Source organism: Anopheles stephensi, chromosome 3, assembly GCF_013141755.1.
Source record: "Anopheles stephensi strain Indian chromosome 3, UCI_ANSTEP_V1.0, whole genome shotgun sequence".
NCBI lineage: Eukaryota > Metazoa > Arthropoda > Insecta > Diptera > Culicidae > Anopheles > Anopheles stephensi.
The window spans coordinates 65,370,777-65,388,161 of NC_050203.1; the positions used below are offsets into that span (position 1 = coordinate 65,370,777).

Sequence of the window (17,385 nt, forward strand, 5' to 3'; positions counted from 1 at the left end):
CGCAATCTGGCTGCCGCAACCGAGCGCGAGCATTATGGAGTAATACGCTGCCAGAGCGCAATGAACGGAGTGTGTGTGAGAGAAAAAAATAAAAAAAACGCAAGGAAACCCCCGGCTCCCGGCTCGCAACACTCGTCCCAGGGAAACAATGCAAAAATGGGAACACAAAAGCAGAAAGAAACCGTTGGCAAGCGTAAGATCTTATTCGCCGCTACTGCTGCGCCTGCTCTGCTAAGTATTTTATAATGAAAATTTATGATGATAGCCGTGGTGAATTTATTGATATCGATAAGCGGGGCTGGCACTGGTTTGAGGGTGGTTTTTTGTGAGTGTGTCTGTGTGTGTGGGGGGGGGGGGGGGGGTTGACGTTATGTTTCACTTCGTTTCTGCTGGTGGGATAGAAACAAAAACCCCATCGGATGCATCTGTGCCGTCGGTTTGGTTGAGATGTGAAGCTTATGAGCACTGTGGCAGTTGCACTGGGAGTTATTAGAAGCAATTGCAACATTTGTCTGCAGCTGTGGACAGGACTGATGGTAGTGGAAATGTGCTCAATAAATGTTTTACTTCGGTGATTGTTTTGAGCTGGTCAATTATCTTTATTTTTCGATTGGTGGTTTGGAATTGAGTTTTAATATTTCGTTTGGGGTTATTTGGTTAAGATGTACGCAGTTTTATGATGTGCACTGCGGTAAAATGAAAATTCAATATTGATGAAATGTTTTGTGTGGTGTCGAGCTGCAGAAGTCCTCGATAATGTGGTCGATCGACAGCCTTACCAATAAATTAACAGTTGGGGCCTTCTTGGCAGTCCTATCGATGATATGAATCCATCTTACTTTGTACTTAACACTCCTTTTCTGATCATGTGAATGGCCTAAACAGAGTCAACGAGCTGGATCGTCAGGTGTTAAACTCATGACGAGACCTGTCTACTGTAGAGTTTCTCACTATGTTAACTGCTCACGATGGTGTCTTCCAGTCAACTGCCGGTTCTTCTGATCGCTCGCAGTCATTTCCCCTACCCCACCATGACAGTTATACCTTCTGGTGCCCAGCTTACATTGTTAGCATTTTCCCGACATTGAAATACAACTCGACACTCACCAGAGCCTGGCTTGTGTAATTCGCTGCATGGTGGTGTTAACTCAACCATTTATGCCAAACATCCTTCTGAGCATTTTCTGCTCGAATGCTGCTTTTCAGATTTTATCAGTTTTGGAAAAAAATCCATTTTTGACAGGCTTATTAAAAAACCCTTGGCTTATAAATGTTCTACGCAGACCCAGCTTCGACCCAGGTATTTTGAGTGGACAAGGTTCCCCGTATCAACAGTCATCATCCTTGCAGGAATATAACAATATATGATGTTGTCGTTGGGGCTTTCTTTTGTTCCAAGAGTTTTGATTTTGTATTTAAAGTTTGGTGCGAATTCAACAGTGTGATTACTTAACTAGACATTAACTATACTCTCATAACAAACACCTTACAATATCTTCATAAATCAGTAGTTTTGTTTTAACTGTCAGTAACAGTAACAGCCATGTTTTTTTTTTTTTGATTAATTTTCGAGGCGGTTCGCAGGCCGATGCGATAACGGCGCTGGTCTGCCCACAACAGGACCGGGTTTCAAATCCTCCCTGTGCTGTCTTCTTTGCTACGGGCAAAATCAAGTCACAGAAAGCCAGAAATGGCAGGCCGTGACCTTTCGAGGTTGTTGTGCCAAGAAAGAAGAATCCTGGTCTAAGATGTCCCTTCTGCGATATAGTCCGTGACAGTAACTTTTCTGCTACATATGAAAATCTACTAGACAGTCATTTGTATGAGCTTTGTATAGATCGCTTTACTTTTTTTTAAATTAAAGTATGTCTGTTCTAAACATCACTTTGTTTTATTTGATATGTTCTTCTTCATCTGAAAGGATACTTCACATAATACTACTTTAAAACATGATAGTAACATATTATGGATTATCAGATTTTTAAACTCATTTAATGACATGTTCTATTCCAGGATATTGAGCCCTTTTTCCGCTTGAAGAAGTGAATGTCTCCCAAATAAAATTAAAGGTTTAATATTTGTTAACTAGTACAGAACAATAAGCTCAGGCTATCCTTATTGAATAAATAATGAAAAAAGTTTTTGTTTTCGACAAAACATCCCATGTTCTCAAATACATACAGTTTGATCAGTTTCTTTACAAGTACCCAATGGGCAATCGTGCGGCAAAGTGGTGCGATTTACAAAACATTTAACCAAACGCTCGGATCGGATCGGGTATTTATTTTCATTGCACGTGTGTAACGATGATAACATCGTTCGAGCACCCTGTGATTGCCACAATCGACCATGTTTAAGATGGTAGAACAGTGGAGCAGCCCATCGACACAGGTTTGCATTCGAAAGCTGGGGAACATTGTAAGATGGAAGGGTCGCTTGTCTCCAGTTGCAATTGCACATTTCGGTTTTCCATTGATCCCACCCAGCCGGCGAGAAGGTGGTGATGCTAGGTGGTGATTAGAGACTGGATTCGAATTAACAGTGTTGCTAATATCTAAGTACTTGTACCTTTGCTATCTGATCTGCACCAGGCATGTCCGCACTCGGTGCAGAGACTTAGAGGAACCGAAATGCGACATTTTCCATCGATCGAAGGTAAGTTGCTTGGCTGGCCGGAGCGGTATGGAGCATTACATCTCTTTAGCTCCAGTTATTGCTTTGTTTGTTTGCAGGCGGATTTTGTGATTTAGCGAATAGGATTTGTGTGAGCTTTGGTAGTACTTTTCTGCACAATTTCATCAGAGGTAAAAGTTTTGTGCCTTTGGCCGAAATAAAGCGTAGTGCCCTTCGCTGTACCCAGCCGAGGTGAGTAATCCCCGTCTTCAGCTGCAACTACTGAGGGTGGACGCTTGGCTAAAATGGCGATTCGTTCGTGCATGAACCTCCGAAGCATTTGAAGGCACTGGAGATGCTGATCTCTTGCAAAGAGGTTGGATGGATAAAAACTTTATCTTTACAGCAAATTGTTCGGATTTGTGTGCTAGTGGGAATGAGGTCGCTAGAAGCGTGAAACAACAGCACTTCTTACCAGTGAATAGAAAACAAAGGGATCGTTTAAGATTGCAATGATTTTTCACCGCTTTTCCGTGCACGGGCTTAGATCGGTATACAATCTCGTGCGCGCTCAATGGGCAATGGGGTACAGGACCAAAGAGGTCTCACACATTTGCATTTTGTAGACGTTACGAGAGTTGTTCCGCACGTCCTCGATCGTTATCCTTTCACTGAACGGACTCTTTCCAGCACACTGGCAAAGACACTGACCCGTACGGGTGCAATGTTGAGTAATAAAAGTAAAATTTTATTCCTACAACAACTGCTCGAAGGTGGTCTATTCGATATGGGCCAGGTCTAGAAGGTGTGATCGACGTCGCAGGGCCGCCTGAAAGACATCCGAGAAGTGTTGTGTTGTAGAAATGGCAGAAGAAAACTGCCAAACTAATCCCTTTTCCAGAGCAGACGGTCGATAAAAAATCTCACCCCGGTCCCGGCATGTTTATTCGGGTGTGGAAGAAGTAATAATAGTTTTCGGTAAAAGTTTTCCTTCTTCGAAAGAAAAAAAACAACCTCTAGGTTTCGGATTCCGTTGCAGTTTGGCCGAAGTTATCCCTTTGACTTTTGTGCCAGTGTTTTGTGTGCCGGAGAGACACAAACACATGGAAGAAAATGCGTCCCGCCGATGGCTATTCGCATTTTTTCGCTGTGGTTTCGTATCTGCCGGACGGCAGATTTCTTCGGGACGAAAAACTAAACTTTCCACAAATCCCTGCCGTTTGAAAAGAGAAAAATAATAAGGAAAAAGTCTCTGCTTTAGACGGCCGCTTGGATGATGCCTTCGAGTACAACAATAAACACACGAAAAAAACACACACACAAACATACGAACATTGTGAAGAGAAAGTTTTTTGACCAACTAACGATGAAATGGTCTTGGGAAAGTCGTATTGACATTTTTCGTATTTCTGGCTGCATCGTAATGGAAGCTTTTTGTGGGGACCCAGCTGATGTGGGGAGATAATTGGGCGTAAATATTTGTTTCAAGACAAACAAAGGGCAAAGGGTTTGCAGCACATACGTGGAACTTTTGTTTACGGTTGAACTCAAGGTTAAATTGTATCGTTTCTGTATCGGTTGAATTTGGAAAGGTTTCCATTACTCAATTAATTGCTGGGAGATTTTAATTGAATTGCCTGAAGTAACTGACTAATTGAGCATTAATTCGCTCATCATGAATTGACCTGTCGGTTGGATTGTTTTAATAACGTTGTGTGTGTTACCATATTTGTACATTAACATCATGGACTTATTCAAATGTCGAAAGCGAATAAAAGTACTAGAGATAACTCAAGGAACTAATCTTTGCTCCAACCTTATATCTAAGAAGATTTGTACAATAATATGTTCGCTTCTTTCACAGTAGCCCTTCAGTGATAAAATACGCCCTTGCTATCAGGGTAAAAGGCTCAAGAATTCCATCCCCTGACGAAATATGTTCATCGTTATAGGAAACACATATTTTGCAATCAGCTCAGAGTGCTTTTAGTATGGTAAAAGATGGTTGCATAAAGTCGAATGAAATATTGCCTATTTTTCGATTAAAGCCCCCTCTCCCTTAACATAACAATTCATTTTGGCATTAGGGGTATGTACTCATTTTCGGTTGACTGACGGCTGACCAATCTCTATCCTTTATCTTGCATGGCGTTCGCAGACTGTTATTTTTTTAATCATTTATTCACAGAGGCTTTGAGTCTTTGAAACCTCTTTCGCCTCTTTCCAGTCTATTGCTACATGTGTGTACAGAACTATTGTGAGTATGGATTAACTATTGTTTGTGCACTATGAATTTATATCTCTCTGTACAGGTTACTCATGTGTAGAAATCGGATGAAACGGTTCGAGGTCAAGTCTTTTACCATTTCATCTTGTCTCGTAATTTGCTGATGCTCTCTTATCCTTTTTTATTCAACAACTTCAACAATTCAACATAATTTAATAAATTATTCAACAAGGACCTCGGATTTCTTCATCAGTTTCTGATTCAGTTTCTATACAAAACTTATAATAGTACTTATGGTTGATGATCTGTATGGTTCTCAACAAAATCTATACACGTGTCTTAAACCATGTGCTTAATTTCGTGAGTTTATCAAACTGCTTGCTGCTGGCATTTTTCTTGCCACTTTTACCATCTGTTAGACACAGCATTTTATCACCCATCATCACCATCGAAAAGAAGCAGAACCACCGGAAAGCAACAGTTAATGTAGTGCCAGCCGCTCAAATGCCTCTTTAACGTTCATCTACTGTTTAAAACGTTTCAAATTCCTTCAAGCTGTTCATGTTTCTCGCGTACCGAAAACAATCTGCAGCTTAAGCGATACAATAAAATGTAAGAAGTGAGAAGCGAGCAGCAAAAAAAAAACCCGAACCACTCTCATCCTTCGTACTAAATAAATGGGCTCAATTTGTTGTTAGAAATCGTCACTGGCAGCTAAACGCATTCCGACTCACACAAAAAAAAAATCCCAAAAAATCACTTCGCCTAACTTTTCGGCGTGATTTCCACGTTCACATTAAGCTTATCAACTTGACTGAAAAAGTCCGGTTCCGTGGGGAGAAAGAAGGTGACCGTGGTGATGGTAGTGGTGGGAAATAATCTCATTTCCACAGTGCTGCTTCCTGTGCCTTTTTTTTTCTTGCTGCTTGCGTAACTCAACAATCGGTCCCACGATTGTGGAATCTTTGAACGCCCGCACCACTTCACGGGCATATAATCTTTTAAAGTTCAATTTGAATAAATATCGCAGCCATAAAATATGCAAATTATATTTTCAAGATTTTACAATTTAAATTTTCCCGCGAGTGCGGTTGTCCTCTCAGTGGTTCACGGCGCTTGTCTAGGAGTAGGTCGCCGCTTGATTTTTGTTCGATTTTTACTCTTCCATGTGGTGTCGGTCGGTCGGTGGAGGTAAGAAAGACGGTGGAATCTGGTTGGGCACGAGACAAAAATCGATAGGAAAAATCAAGCTTTGCTGTTGGAAAGGCAAAGGGTGGTAACGGTAACGGGATTCCTTCCTGGTTTCGATTTGGTAGCGGAGAAAATGTGGACCATTGCTCGGGAAATGTCCCTCGCAGCGACCTGTTGGGGTGAGTGCAAAGACGATTGCATACACCACAGGCGCGCTTGACTCGGGCGCTCCGGAGTCAAGCGGATCGGTAACAAAGCGAAATTTTATTTGCTCCAAATGAGAATCACTTTAGTCTCAATCGGAACCTGAGCAGAATATGAAAGCAGCCAGCAGACGGCATCGAATGCCCTCGGTATCGGTTGGTGTTCGGCCGGTCGGTAGGGAATGGCCAGCGTAAGCGTATTTTCCGAAAGAGGAAACGGGACCAGTCTCACCGTGATTGGTGCTGGGTATAATGGTGGGCAGCAATGGCATGTCTGAGAGGTCGCTGATATGGTGAAGATTCTGGCTGCGAGATGAAAGAAATGCTTGAGCACCGGTTGGAGGTCGATGTTGAAGCTGTCGTAGGTACGTTGTGTGGACATCGAGATTGGTCGAGAGCACTCGCCGGGTTGTCGAGTTCAGTACGGGGTAAGCGACGAAGCGATTCAAATGCAATAACAAGCACCGTTTGTCCGTTTCCGAAGCACCGAGTCCGAATGCTGGTTCGATCGGTGCAAAACATTTTCGGTCACGATAAGTTCCATACCACCGCCGTACCACTAGTCCTCCTAGACTTCCCTGAACTTCGCGAGTAAAATAGTGACCGAAATCGTGTCCTCGTGTGCCGTGGAACTTCGATATGAAATAGTGAGGTTATTTTTTTTTCACTCACTCGTCGTTATTTTATTTTCATCTTTCCGCCTGGGTTCGACCGATGGTCGGGGTGGTGCTAAATCGATTTGCACAAATTAGAACTGGAGGTCGCTGTCTGGGGTGTCTTGTATATCTTCCGGCAGAAGAGGCTGGGGTGTCGGTTCCGTTCGGCACGTTTTCGATGCCCGTTAAGCATGGTAATTTATTTGAAGTCATCGAGGATTCGTCGGACCCCGTCTGGTCCCTTGTCCCAGTGGATGTAGAATGGGAAGAGCATCCTGACGGGTTTGGTGTTGCTATCGAAGCTGCGAAAGAGGCTGATGGGGGACGTGATTTTACAATAGATATTTTGTTTTTATTATTGGTAAGGGATCGGGTGGAAAAAAGTGCTGGAAAGTAATGAAAGGGAGTGTAGTTGTCAGAGTACAAATGCTGGATTTTGTGTACTGAAGAGTTACAAACACGGTTCAATGGCAACGAGAGAAAAGAATGAAAACTGCTTTTCCTCTGAATTTATAAATCAATTTTGCTGTAAGTTTCGTGATAAGTTAAACTAATTTAAAATTACTTTGCTCAAAAGGTAGTGAAATCGTCGATTGTATGGACCATAAAAGAAAAAAAAAAAAACAGTCGAATTTGTCACAAACTCGTGTAATACAGATTGCATACATTCAGGGACTATTTTGCAGGGGCTCTCAAGTGAGGGCACGCTAATTACAACGATCTAAGGGTAATCGATCACTATTTCATATTCAACAGCGGCCACGGTTGGTCCTAGCGTCTGTCCTGAAAGCGTGTGATTAAAGTGTTTTTTTATATGTCGAATACGTTAAAAAAGGTCAAACCAAACAGCGTTGGTACTATACACAGCGTTTCGAAAGTCCTGCGCGATCAAGAGAGTTAGGAATGTCAATTCAACGAACAGGGACTGTGAATTGAGATTGTCTTCGAGCAGGCTAGCAAGACAGCAGGCTGACGTCCGTTGACTGATGCGACTGCGACGTCAGACTTCACACGGCAGGACCTTAGTTCAAATCTCATCCGGACGGCCTCCCCGTACGCTGACTACCTTGCTGCGGGTCAAATTAAGTCACAGAAAGCCAAAAAGGGTAGGGAGGTGATCAAGTTGTTATTCATTTTTGTGCTCAAGTACACAATTAAATTAAGCTTCAAGAATTAAGCGAACAATCACTGGTATTCGAAATAAGAGAAAATGAGAACTAAAACGTTGATAATAACGAGCTGTACGTGAAAAAATAATGTAGCTTGTCGGAACCGTGTTTACCTCCACAATTCTAAAATGCGTTCACAAATGTCGTACATTGTGTTTCAATACAGTGAACCAACCAGATGCTGAATTTCGGTCTAATTTGCAGTATCGAACGCTCGTGTTTGGAGTGGTGGCTTGTCCTTTTTTTTTGTCGGTAGCTCAAGTTCCAAATGAAAGGAACGTCCAGCGCACAAACAGCGAATGCAACGCGTCTGACGCTCGCTCACAAGTATCATTTATTGTGAATTCACGCACAGCATTCGGCGATAAATTATTCACACCCCGGGTACGAATCACGAGCTCGGTGCCGTGTAGCTCCTCGCACAGCCACTTGTATTCATTTTAGATTCGTGAAAATACGCCGCCATTTATGTGTCGCGTTGTAAAATTGGTGGGGGGAGGTGGCCAGCTTACGCGCCGTAAGGTTTTCCCAGTGGAAAGGAAAGCGTTGCTGGATGCTGGGGTGCGGGAGACTGTGATCCTCCCCAGGCGTCAAGCGGCAACCCCTGCGAGTGGTTAGCACGGCCCATAGAGTGGCGCTCAGTGCGCCGAGTGCCCATTTCAGGCACGGTGCTTGGGGAATGCTAATGTTTACAGCATGGAAATTGATGCCTTCACTCGAGCATTTCGGCTTGAAGCCATCGGGGGTTGAGATAGCATCGCCGTTCGGTGGTGCAAATTGAGAATCCTAGCGATGGGGAATGGGCGAGAGCACTGAAAACGATTCGCCAACCAGCCTATGTTACATCCGGCAAAAGTGGCAAAGAAAATAAAATCACTGCCCACACTCTGCTACACCCGCTTGGTACCTTATCGGAAGTGACAGAAGCGACCGAGCGTGGAGACGAAACTCCATAAATATTATTATTTCTCTCTTAATTTGACAGCGTTTACGTTCCCGCCCCCAGCATTGATTTATGTGACGGGCTGAAGAGTTTTCGGTGCGCAGAGATTTTCCCGCGTGCGTGTGCCGAGCCGTGCCAGTGATCGGTCGTCTTTACACTGTTAGCAGCTGCGTTGTAGGCGGTGTAGGGTGGTTTGTTGCTGTTGTCGTAGGACAACTGGCTGGCTGTGTAAAACGTTATCATCGGTTTAATGGGAGGCTTTCGGATTACATTTTGGAGTGGCGTGATGCGTTAAAAACATAAAGGTTGGGCCACTCTTTAGTTCGATTTCTGTTTTAAATAAAAAGTGTTTAAGAGATTTTTAAGCATCAAATCAGTTTTACGAAATATGTATGGTTAGCTAACTAAAAGAAAGTAAGTGAGTAAATGGTACGTTCAAAGGAATTTCTCATAGCACCTCAAGACTCATTTTCATAAGATTCGTGAGAAATTGTAATGAAACAATATTAAAACATCAATGGAATATTTGAAAACAAAATAGGAGAAGCTTTTCAAAGACGAGAGAGAACGTTAAAATAATATTGAGATCGCAAGAAAACATAATGAGTCCAATAATTTTCGTTACTGAAGGAGTAAATATCATTGCCAATTTCAAAACGAAGACTAGCCTTTCTACCCCTCCGGATTTCAATTAGCTGAAGTGTTATATTTGATTCTATGCGCTAGTCCAACAACATGTTTATAAAAAAAGCCCAAACTGTATTCCAGTTTGAGTCAAATATCCCTACAACATGAGAGGCTATATCTTAAAAGTTGGGAGAAGCGCGAAGTTTGAAATATACCCGACGGTCATGCTTTAGCTGAGATAATTTTTTTTAAATTAGTCCAAAGATTTCTTCTTCCTTGGCACCACAACCTCGAGTGGTCTTGGTCTGCCATATCTGACTTTCTGTGACTTGATTTTACCCTTAAAAAAAGTAGTCAGCCCTACGTACGGGAAAGCGGTCTGGACTAGATTTGAACTCCGGTCCTGCCATGTGAAGACCGATGCCGTTATTGCCTCTGGAACTCAGTCCAAAAATATGTATTGCATTGAATTTATAACAATTCTTTTACAACTATTATAAATAAATAAATTCTTTTACAACTACAATAATTATATGTAAACACTAAGTTGAGAGTCTTCTCGACAATAGGCTATGACTGTAACAACAAAAAATAAATAAATAAAAAATTCTTTTATGCAACGCCAAAATAATAAGAATCCTAAACAAAATCGAAAGATCTATCAACAAACAGACACAAAACAAACTTAAATTCAGATGCAGCCGATCAGGACTGGCAGAATCGACCGGACAATGAATGGATCGTAATTATGTGCATTCTGCTTCACCATTTAGACCAGCGAATCAACAAGGGACCCGCACCAGCTCCAGTTGCAATTGGCGTAGTCGATTTGAAGCGAGTTCCAACGCGACATTTAATTCTTGACGCAGTGCTCTGTCATGGCATGGTGGGAAATTTTCGTAGCGTACAATGGGTAAATAATTGTTCAAATAGTTTTAACTAGAAAAGCTAGTGCGTATTTATGTATTAGTGACAGTTGGAGCAAAGTATGTATTTGTTCTATATAATTACTCAACTCGCAGTGCATGGAATCAGTAGGTAATGAGCATCATTACATCAATCGTCCATACACCTCTCCAACCTATGACAGCTATGTAAATAGATCTCTTTTTTATGGTCAGTTTCGATGGTCTTGAAACGCTTCGTGTTTATCTGCAACATTGTGACCCTTTTTTCTCACCAAATTCGCATCACCATCCGATGGATGATTATCGGCAAAAACGGAACTTCACACAAACTGTTACACTCGTTTTGAACCCATATCCAGCACAACTACTGGACAGTACGCTCCGGAAGGTCATCTCACATTTATGACTTCACTTCCGGTGCAGCGCGTCAACAGTGCACAATCGGGCGGTCAGATTAAACGTGTGCAAACAGAAAATGGTGACGCGACGTGGTAGCGACAACGAACGGATAGCTGGACTTGTGTCACATTGTATTTCGCTGTCTGTTGCCGCATTTGCTAAAACAAAAATGGTTTTGTTGTTTGTGTGTGTGTGTGGATTTGTGAAAGATTTGTTTTGCTTTGTCTTGCAAAACGTTCCGCAAAGCATCTGCCTGAAACTGTTTCAGTCCAAATTGTCGTTTAGCCTGTCGTATTGCCAGCGTTTTGGCGTCGCTGCCATTCTGTAGTGGGATTTGTTGTTTAGTGGGTTAGTCCCTTTGCTGGTGCAACGCTCGTTCACTGAGTAGGATCCACTTCTTGGAGGAGGATTAGCTCTGCCAAGGAACACCATGCGCCGTTCGTCTCGGATATGATGATGGTGGAAGAAAGCAAGATTGTGCGTCCGGAGCATGGTGCACATTCATTAACATTCTACTTTTCTGCAAATGCCGGCTTAGTACGTTCGGTTGCCGTTTGGCATGGGAAGCAGGATATTGCCAAACCTGGTCCTGGTCCTGGCCTGTCCTGGTGGAATTTCTGGTGAATGAAGGCATTTCTTGAACGGGAGCTTAAACGAAATTTCACAACCGGCCAAGGTCGGTCGGTTGTCGCACAAAAGTGGCCAAAAGGCTTGCAAATCCTTTTTAGAGCACTCGGGGAACGTTCTTTTCGTCGGGGTTTTCTTTTTTTTGCTGTTCTTTTCATCTCAAGCATCTTTTCGCCGGTCTGAATCAAAGCAGATCCTCGTCTGACAGTCGAATTTTGTTCCGCTTTCCTAATGATGTTCTGCAGTGGAATATAGAGGCGATCTGTTTTTTTTTTTGTGAGGGTGTGCTTCAAATATCTCAGGATGCACCATCATCTAGTGTCTTTTCAGAAAGAAGCTGTCTTTGTATGTGTGTTGGGGACATTTTTTTCTTGCGTTTTTAAACTCCCCGAAGGCAAGGCATCGCTTATGGTCATTTGAACAACGGACAGCAAAGATTGGTTCGCAGGCCGGATACTGTCTGTTTTGTGTCAAAGAGTTGTGACGCGGCTTCTTGTTCCGTCGTCCCGGTGGGCTGTCAGCTCCCGACAACGGTGTAATTGGGCTGCTCGAACAGTGTGTCCCGGTACCGGCTTTTGCTTTAATTTATTTCCACCCGGGATCTGCAGCAGGACCAGCCCGGAGGTTGAGGTTCGGTAGGTCCATTTCGATGCTCAGCACCGAAAGTATCGTCTTTTAAGGTTAGCTCCACAGCTTCACGGTTGCAGCCGAAGATGAACTATCTCGCACGGGATTGTTGGAGAATGATGTGCCAGTAAGCGAAAAAAAACCTGTGCTTGGATGGAAAATTGGTAGTGTTTGGGGAGTGAAACTGCTGGCTGGCTGGCCCTCATCCGACGGAACGATCGTTTTCCACGCCGGTGAAGGAAGCAAAGTTTAGTAGAAATTTAATTAGTTTCCCTTCGGCCCGCTTCGGTCGCCTACACTGGTGGCCATTCGGTGTTGTTGTTGTTGTTGCTAATGTGTGTGTGCCAGTGTTTGTGTCATTGTGTAGGTTAGTGCTTTTATTGTGCGCTTGTTTATTTGCGCCCTTTTTTTAACTCACACTCCTTCTTGCGCTGCAAGATCTTGAGGTACACACGGACCACACTTTTTGCCCAACAATGAAGGCGCAAATGAAACGCGCAAACGAAAGCGGGAGAACACAGTTGCAGGCACAATTGCAAAACGAGAGAATGTCACCAGTGTGTTGCATCATCGTTGCATAAAATGAGATTTTTACGCTTTGCTGAGTTTTGGCGTGATTTCGCGTTTTTTCTTCATTCGTGTGTTGTTTTTCTTTCTAGTTAGGCTGTGTTATGAAAAGGGGTAGTTGCTGTTGCGCCTTTTTTTGCTTTTGCTCTATAAGAATCTCCTTTGGCAAGCCGTTTTACAGTAGCTTCTTTCCTTAAATTGCAACGAAAGGCATTTTCGCAACTGCCCAAACCAGACGGCCCCTCGGAAAATGATCGTGCCCGGATGGTGGCGTGGCGTGTGTCCAGGTTGTTTTGCCTTATTTTTAGAGTGTATTTTTTGTCGTTGTTCTTAAACAGCCAGCTTTCACAAGCGGGCTCATGTTATGGAGAGGATAAGGACAAAAAACAGCAAAACAAAACATCCTTTGGCTTTTAATTGACTTCTGAACTGGAGTTTGACGGAGTGGAACAAATTGTCCTTCTTTTGACGTTGGCAACAGGCCAATGCAAGAGGACGACTGTTGCCTTTACGGTTCGCGACATACGCGGGTACGGTTTTGGGGAGAGCGAAGTGAAGCAACCGGGAATGTGAGATAATGAACGTCGAGGATTGGAGATTTACATGGCACTTGTAATTTGCATCGTAATTTGTTTCTCGCTACCATTCACGACAATTACACTACCTCAAGACGTGTCTTTAAGTGTGCCATTTGGAAAGCTGATTTCATGCATGAAGTTTTTTAAGATGGGAGAGTGTTCAAAAATCTCGTACATAGTAGGGTACAGTTTTAATGAAAAAGTTTTACAGGCTTTACACAATGTATCGTTTAGTGTCTGCTTCTGCTTTGAACTTAAGGCATTTAAGAAATTTGGAGGTTGGGTGCGTTCGAATTCCCGAGCTATTTTCGTGTTTTTTTTTTCACTCCGCAGTCTGTAGATTATAGTCCAAGAATGACTCTCAACATTAACTTAAATCTCCCATCAAGTATTTCTATAGGCTTTTTACTGGATCAGAATGAAATTCAAGATGTTGTGGGGGAAAACAAAATAAAAAAATCGATAGCATTCAATCATTAACGTCTTATTGATAATATCCCAAGAATTCAGATTCACCCCAACATCCATGATCGATGAAGATACTTTGTACGAAGTTGAACTAGATTGGCGAAAGACCACAAAGCCTTAACCGGGTTTGAAACATGGAAATAGGAACCTAAAGGACGTTAACTACTACTGAGACATTTGGCATCCTTACAGCCAGTGGCGGATCAACATAGGAGCGGAAGAAGCCACCACTGCTTACTGCTATCTACTCGGCTGCTTAGAGGATCGCTCAGCAAAGAATATCAAGAAGCTCTTTTAGGTTGAATTGGGTGAAACTAAGATAGCAAAAATGACTGATGAAAATATGTGAAAGAATTCAAACATCTTATTTAGCTTAAAACCACTATGATATGCAAAAGACCATGTATATTTAATACACATGGGTGATCCGGTGGCAGAGATGGTAGTGGTTGGGGCCATTCACAAGGCACAATTGGGTATAGAAGAGGAAGATACTTTAGACATATCAATTTTATCAGTTTTCACAAGCTCTGTTCGTTATTAAATTGTGTCAGTAAACTTATTCTCCTGTCCATTTAAGGGTTTTTAGAATCCTGATTTATTATCATAACTCTCGCACGTTGGGTATAATTTATGGAAGCTCAAAAAGAATTGTTTCGTTCCTACACGATCAAAGAAATATGGCAGTAGCGTCCAAGTTGCAGGACGTCCGGAAGTTAGGAAAGAAGGCTTACTACACGATCAACAATTAACCGTTGAAATGCTCCACAAACTGTCACGATAACACTGCTGAAGATCGCGCGTCATCTGCGCAAAGTTTCCATAACCTCCATTTTGCTGTTCAGCGAAAATGTAGCTTCGGTAGCAGACGGACTGTAGCAGCACGCACGACCATCTGCCCTGGACGAGATCCGGCTTGAACAGGAAGCTCTCGTCGGTGGGTCGTTCCGACACCAGATAGAGATAGTTGTCGTCGTTCGCTCGAAGATACTCGCGGGTGTCACTGTTCTGGATGTAGTAATAATTGCCCGGACCCACGATCATGTTCCAGCGGTCGCGTCCACCCGAACCAGGATTCACAAGCGATGCGTACCGCTGATTGCCGCGACGATCGTACGAGTCCACGGCGGCCAACACTTGTCCGGTGGCGACAGACGTGATCTGTTGGCAGACGCGTCGCGGTTGTTCGTGCTCGATCGATCGGCATCGTTCAATCACACACCGCTGGGCACAGTAGAGTGCGGTGCTGTACTGTGAGTAGCGTGGCACACAGCCATACTGCGTGACGCACCCATCCGTGCGGCAGCTGCGTTGGTCCTTCGCGTACATGGCGTTGGCAGGCCCGGAAAAAGTCAGAGCACATACGGCGAGTACCGCGGCGAACATGATGGCAGTGTTTGATGGTGAGTATGTGTATATGACACGTTCGGTAACTGAGAACGACACACGGATTGGTACTACTGACCGCTGTCCAGCTGAACACACTTTTATATAGATTCCATTCGATTGCGACACAGCCGCTACACAGGGCACACACAGCTGCGGTTGAGGTAAGGGTGGGTCTCGCACCGCTAGAACACGGCGATGTAGCGGCAAATATCCCATGAATGATCGAGTTGATGATCATTCGGTAAATAGATGACCTGCTTGGTGTGGAGGTGCGTGAAGAAGCGAGAGATAGCGAACTGGGTTGGGCAAAACAGAGACGAAGCGAAAGATACGAGGAGAAAGATAAGAACACACTGCACGAGTTAGTGCATGGCGATGCGGGAGAAATGGTTCCGGTGTTATGCACATGGCCTTGCACACTAACGGTTCGACGGTATCGATGCGTCGATCATGCACTCAGAACCGTTTCAAGGTCGCTTGGTTAGCAGAGTTTATCGCTGGGACAGGTCGTCAGTGGAGCAAGCCTCCAGTGACAGGCGGCTCCGTTCGGTGTTCCCAGTCCAGGTGAGCTTGCTGAGGTAACGATCAGTTTCTGTTGAGTAATCGGTTCCATTTCTGGCGATACACACAGCAGCTGTTGGCTGAGGACGTTTGATATATGAGCTTCTGAAGAGGCAGGCCAGTTGGGATAGTGCGGTCCAAAGACGAAGGATTTGAGATTGCTCGAAGTTAGTTGATTTTTCTCTACGGCGTACACACGATCGTTTGCCGCCACCATAAGGTACTGTCCCGTCTGCACGTTGCACAGATAGAAACAGGACGGATAAGCTCTGATCAGCTTCCAGACCGAGTTGATCCGATTTTGTGAAACAACAGCAAATGCAAAATGATTCCGCTGCGGATCGACGGCAGTGCTCGGTTGTAGATATTCCTGACCATTTAGAAGCTCGTAACAACTGTGATCCTCGAATGCTGCGGCAGTTAATGTAGTTTGCCATCCCAACGAGAGACTAAGTGCAATTGATAGAATCATCACTACGAACAATAGATGTATTGCAGCCATCGCTTACTGTCATCAACCACTACATGAGGACGAGCTAGTTGGGACCGCTTGTTTATATAGCACGTGCAGTGCGGCGCCAACGCTGCAGTCGTTTGTGCCATTCGGTGTTTTCTTTCAGCAAACAGTTTAAACTAGCGACTGGGATGCCCACCTTAAATTAGTTTCAACAAGTGATATAATGCTTCGGCTGGTAGGGTACCGCCTACTAAATGCTGAGTGAATCACGAGTGGTGACTTGGGCGGGCAGCTTGTTTGTTCTTCTAGATTGTGAAAGAATGTGTTAATTTGTTTAGGAAAATATAGAATTGCTAACAAAAGTATGGGGAAGATTAAAACAAGTTTTACAAATATGAGATCATAGTTGAAAGATGTTCTTCGTATTAGCAATGAGTATAACAGTTGTATATCGTCTTAAATTTTATGTCTGTCATGCTAATTAAGCTTCATGCATAGTTTTTTGTAATGCAATGTTAGCTAATAGTTTATGCATATAATACCAACTGATGAGCTGATGATCTAGATGACAATAGAATTGAAATTGTGCAATATATTTCAATGAATTAGGCATTCCTCAAATTTTACATCCAAGAAATATACTACCAATATACTTCCTCTATTCCTGTTCAATTCTGCACAAATCAATAGTAATCTTAGCTATAGCTGTCTTGTTTCAGGCTTCATGGGTCTTAGCGATTAGTTGCTGTTCCACAAAGGCTACAGAGCGATTTGAGGTATGTTTTTTCAACAACTATGTGTTATCGAGATTTGAAGATCGCAAGCATCAAAAACCAGCCTCAGCAACAGAAATCAGCATCAAAGTCATGCTTGGGAAATGATAGCAAGAAAAGTCTGTTTCCCAACACCACTACAGCCAGTGGAAGCAGCGATTGGAAATACTTTATAAGGTGCATTTTAATTATGGGAGAACGAAATGTCTCTCAGCAGAAAGTTTTCCATGAGTGGTCAATTTTAGATACAAGCCTATCAGTTTAGTTGGTCGGCCTGACCGTTCCTCAGACAAATAAACAAAACATCCATTTGTCGCAGCTGAGACCAGTTGCTTAGTCGCTTGGATCGAGGCTCAGTGTCAAAAAGATAATGTGCACATGAGTCGTATTATTGTCCATGTT

The 17,385-nt window shown here is 43.3% G+C and overlaps 1 protein-coding gene across 1 annotated transcript; it reads right to left on the reverse strand.

Moving 5' to 3' along the window:
* Positions 1 to 14,544: 14,544 nt before the first annotated feature.
* On the reverse strand, positions 14,545 to 15,189 carry LOC118510023. Its single transcript, XM_036051410.1, has one exon. It carries the CDS (start codon positions 15,187 to 15,189, stop codon positions 14,545 to 14,547), a length of 645 nt encoding a protein of 214 aa, XP_035907303.1.
* Positions 15,190 to 17,385: the final 2,196 nt, after the last annotated feature.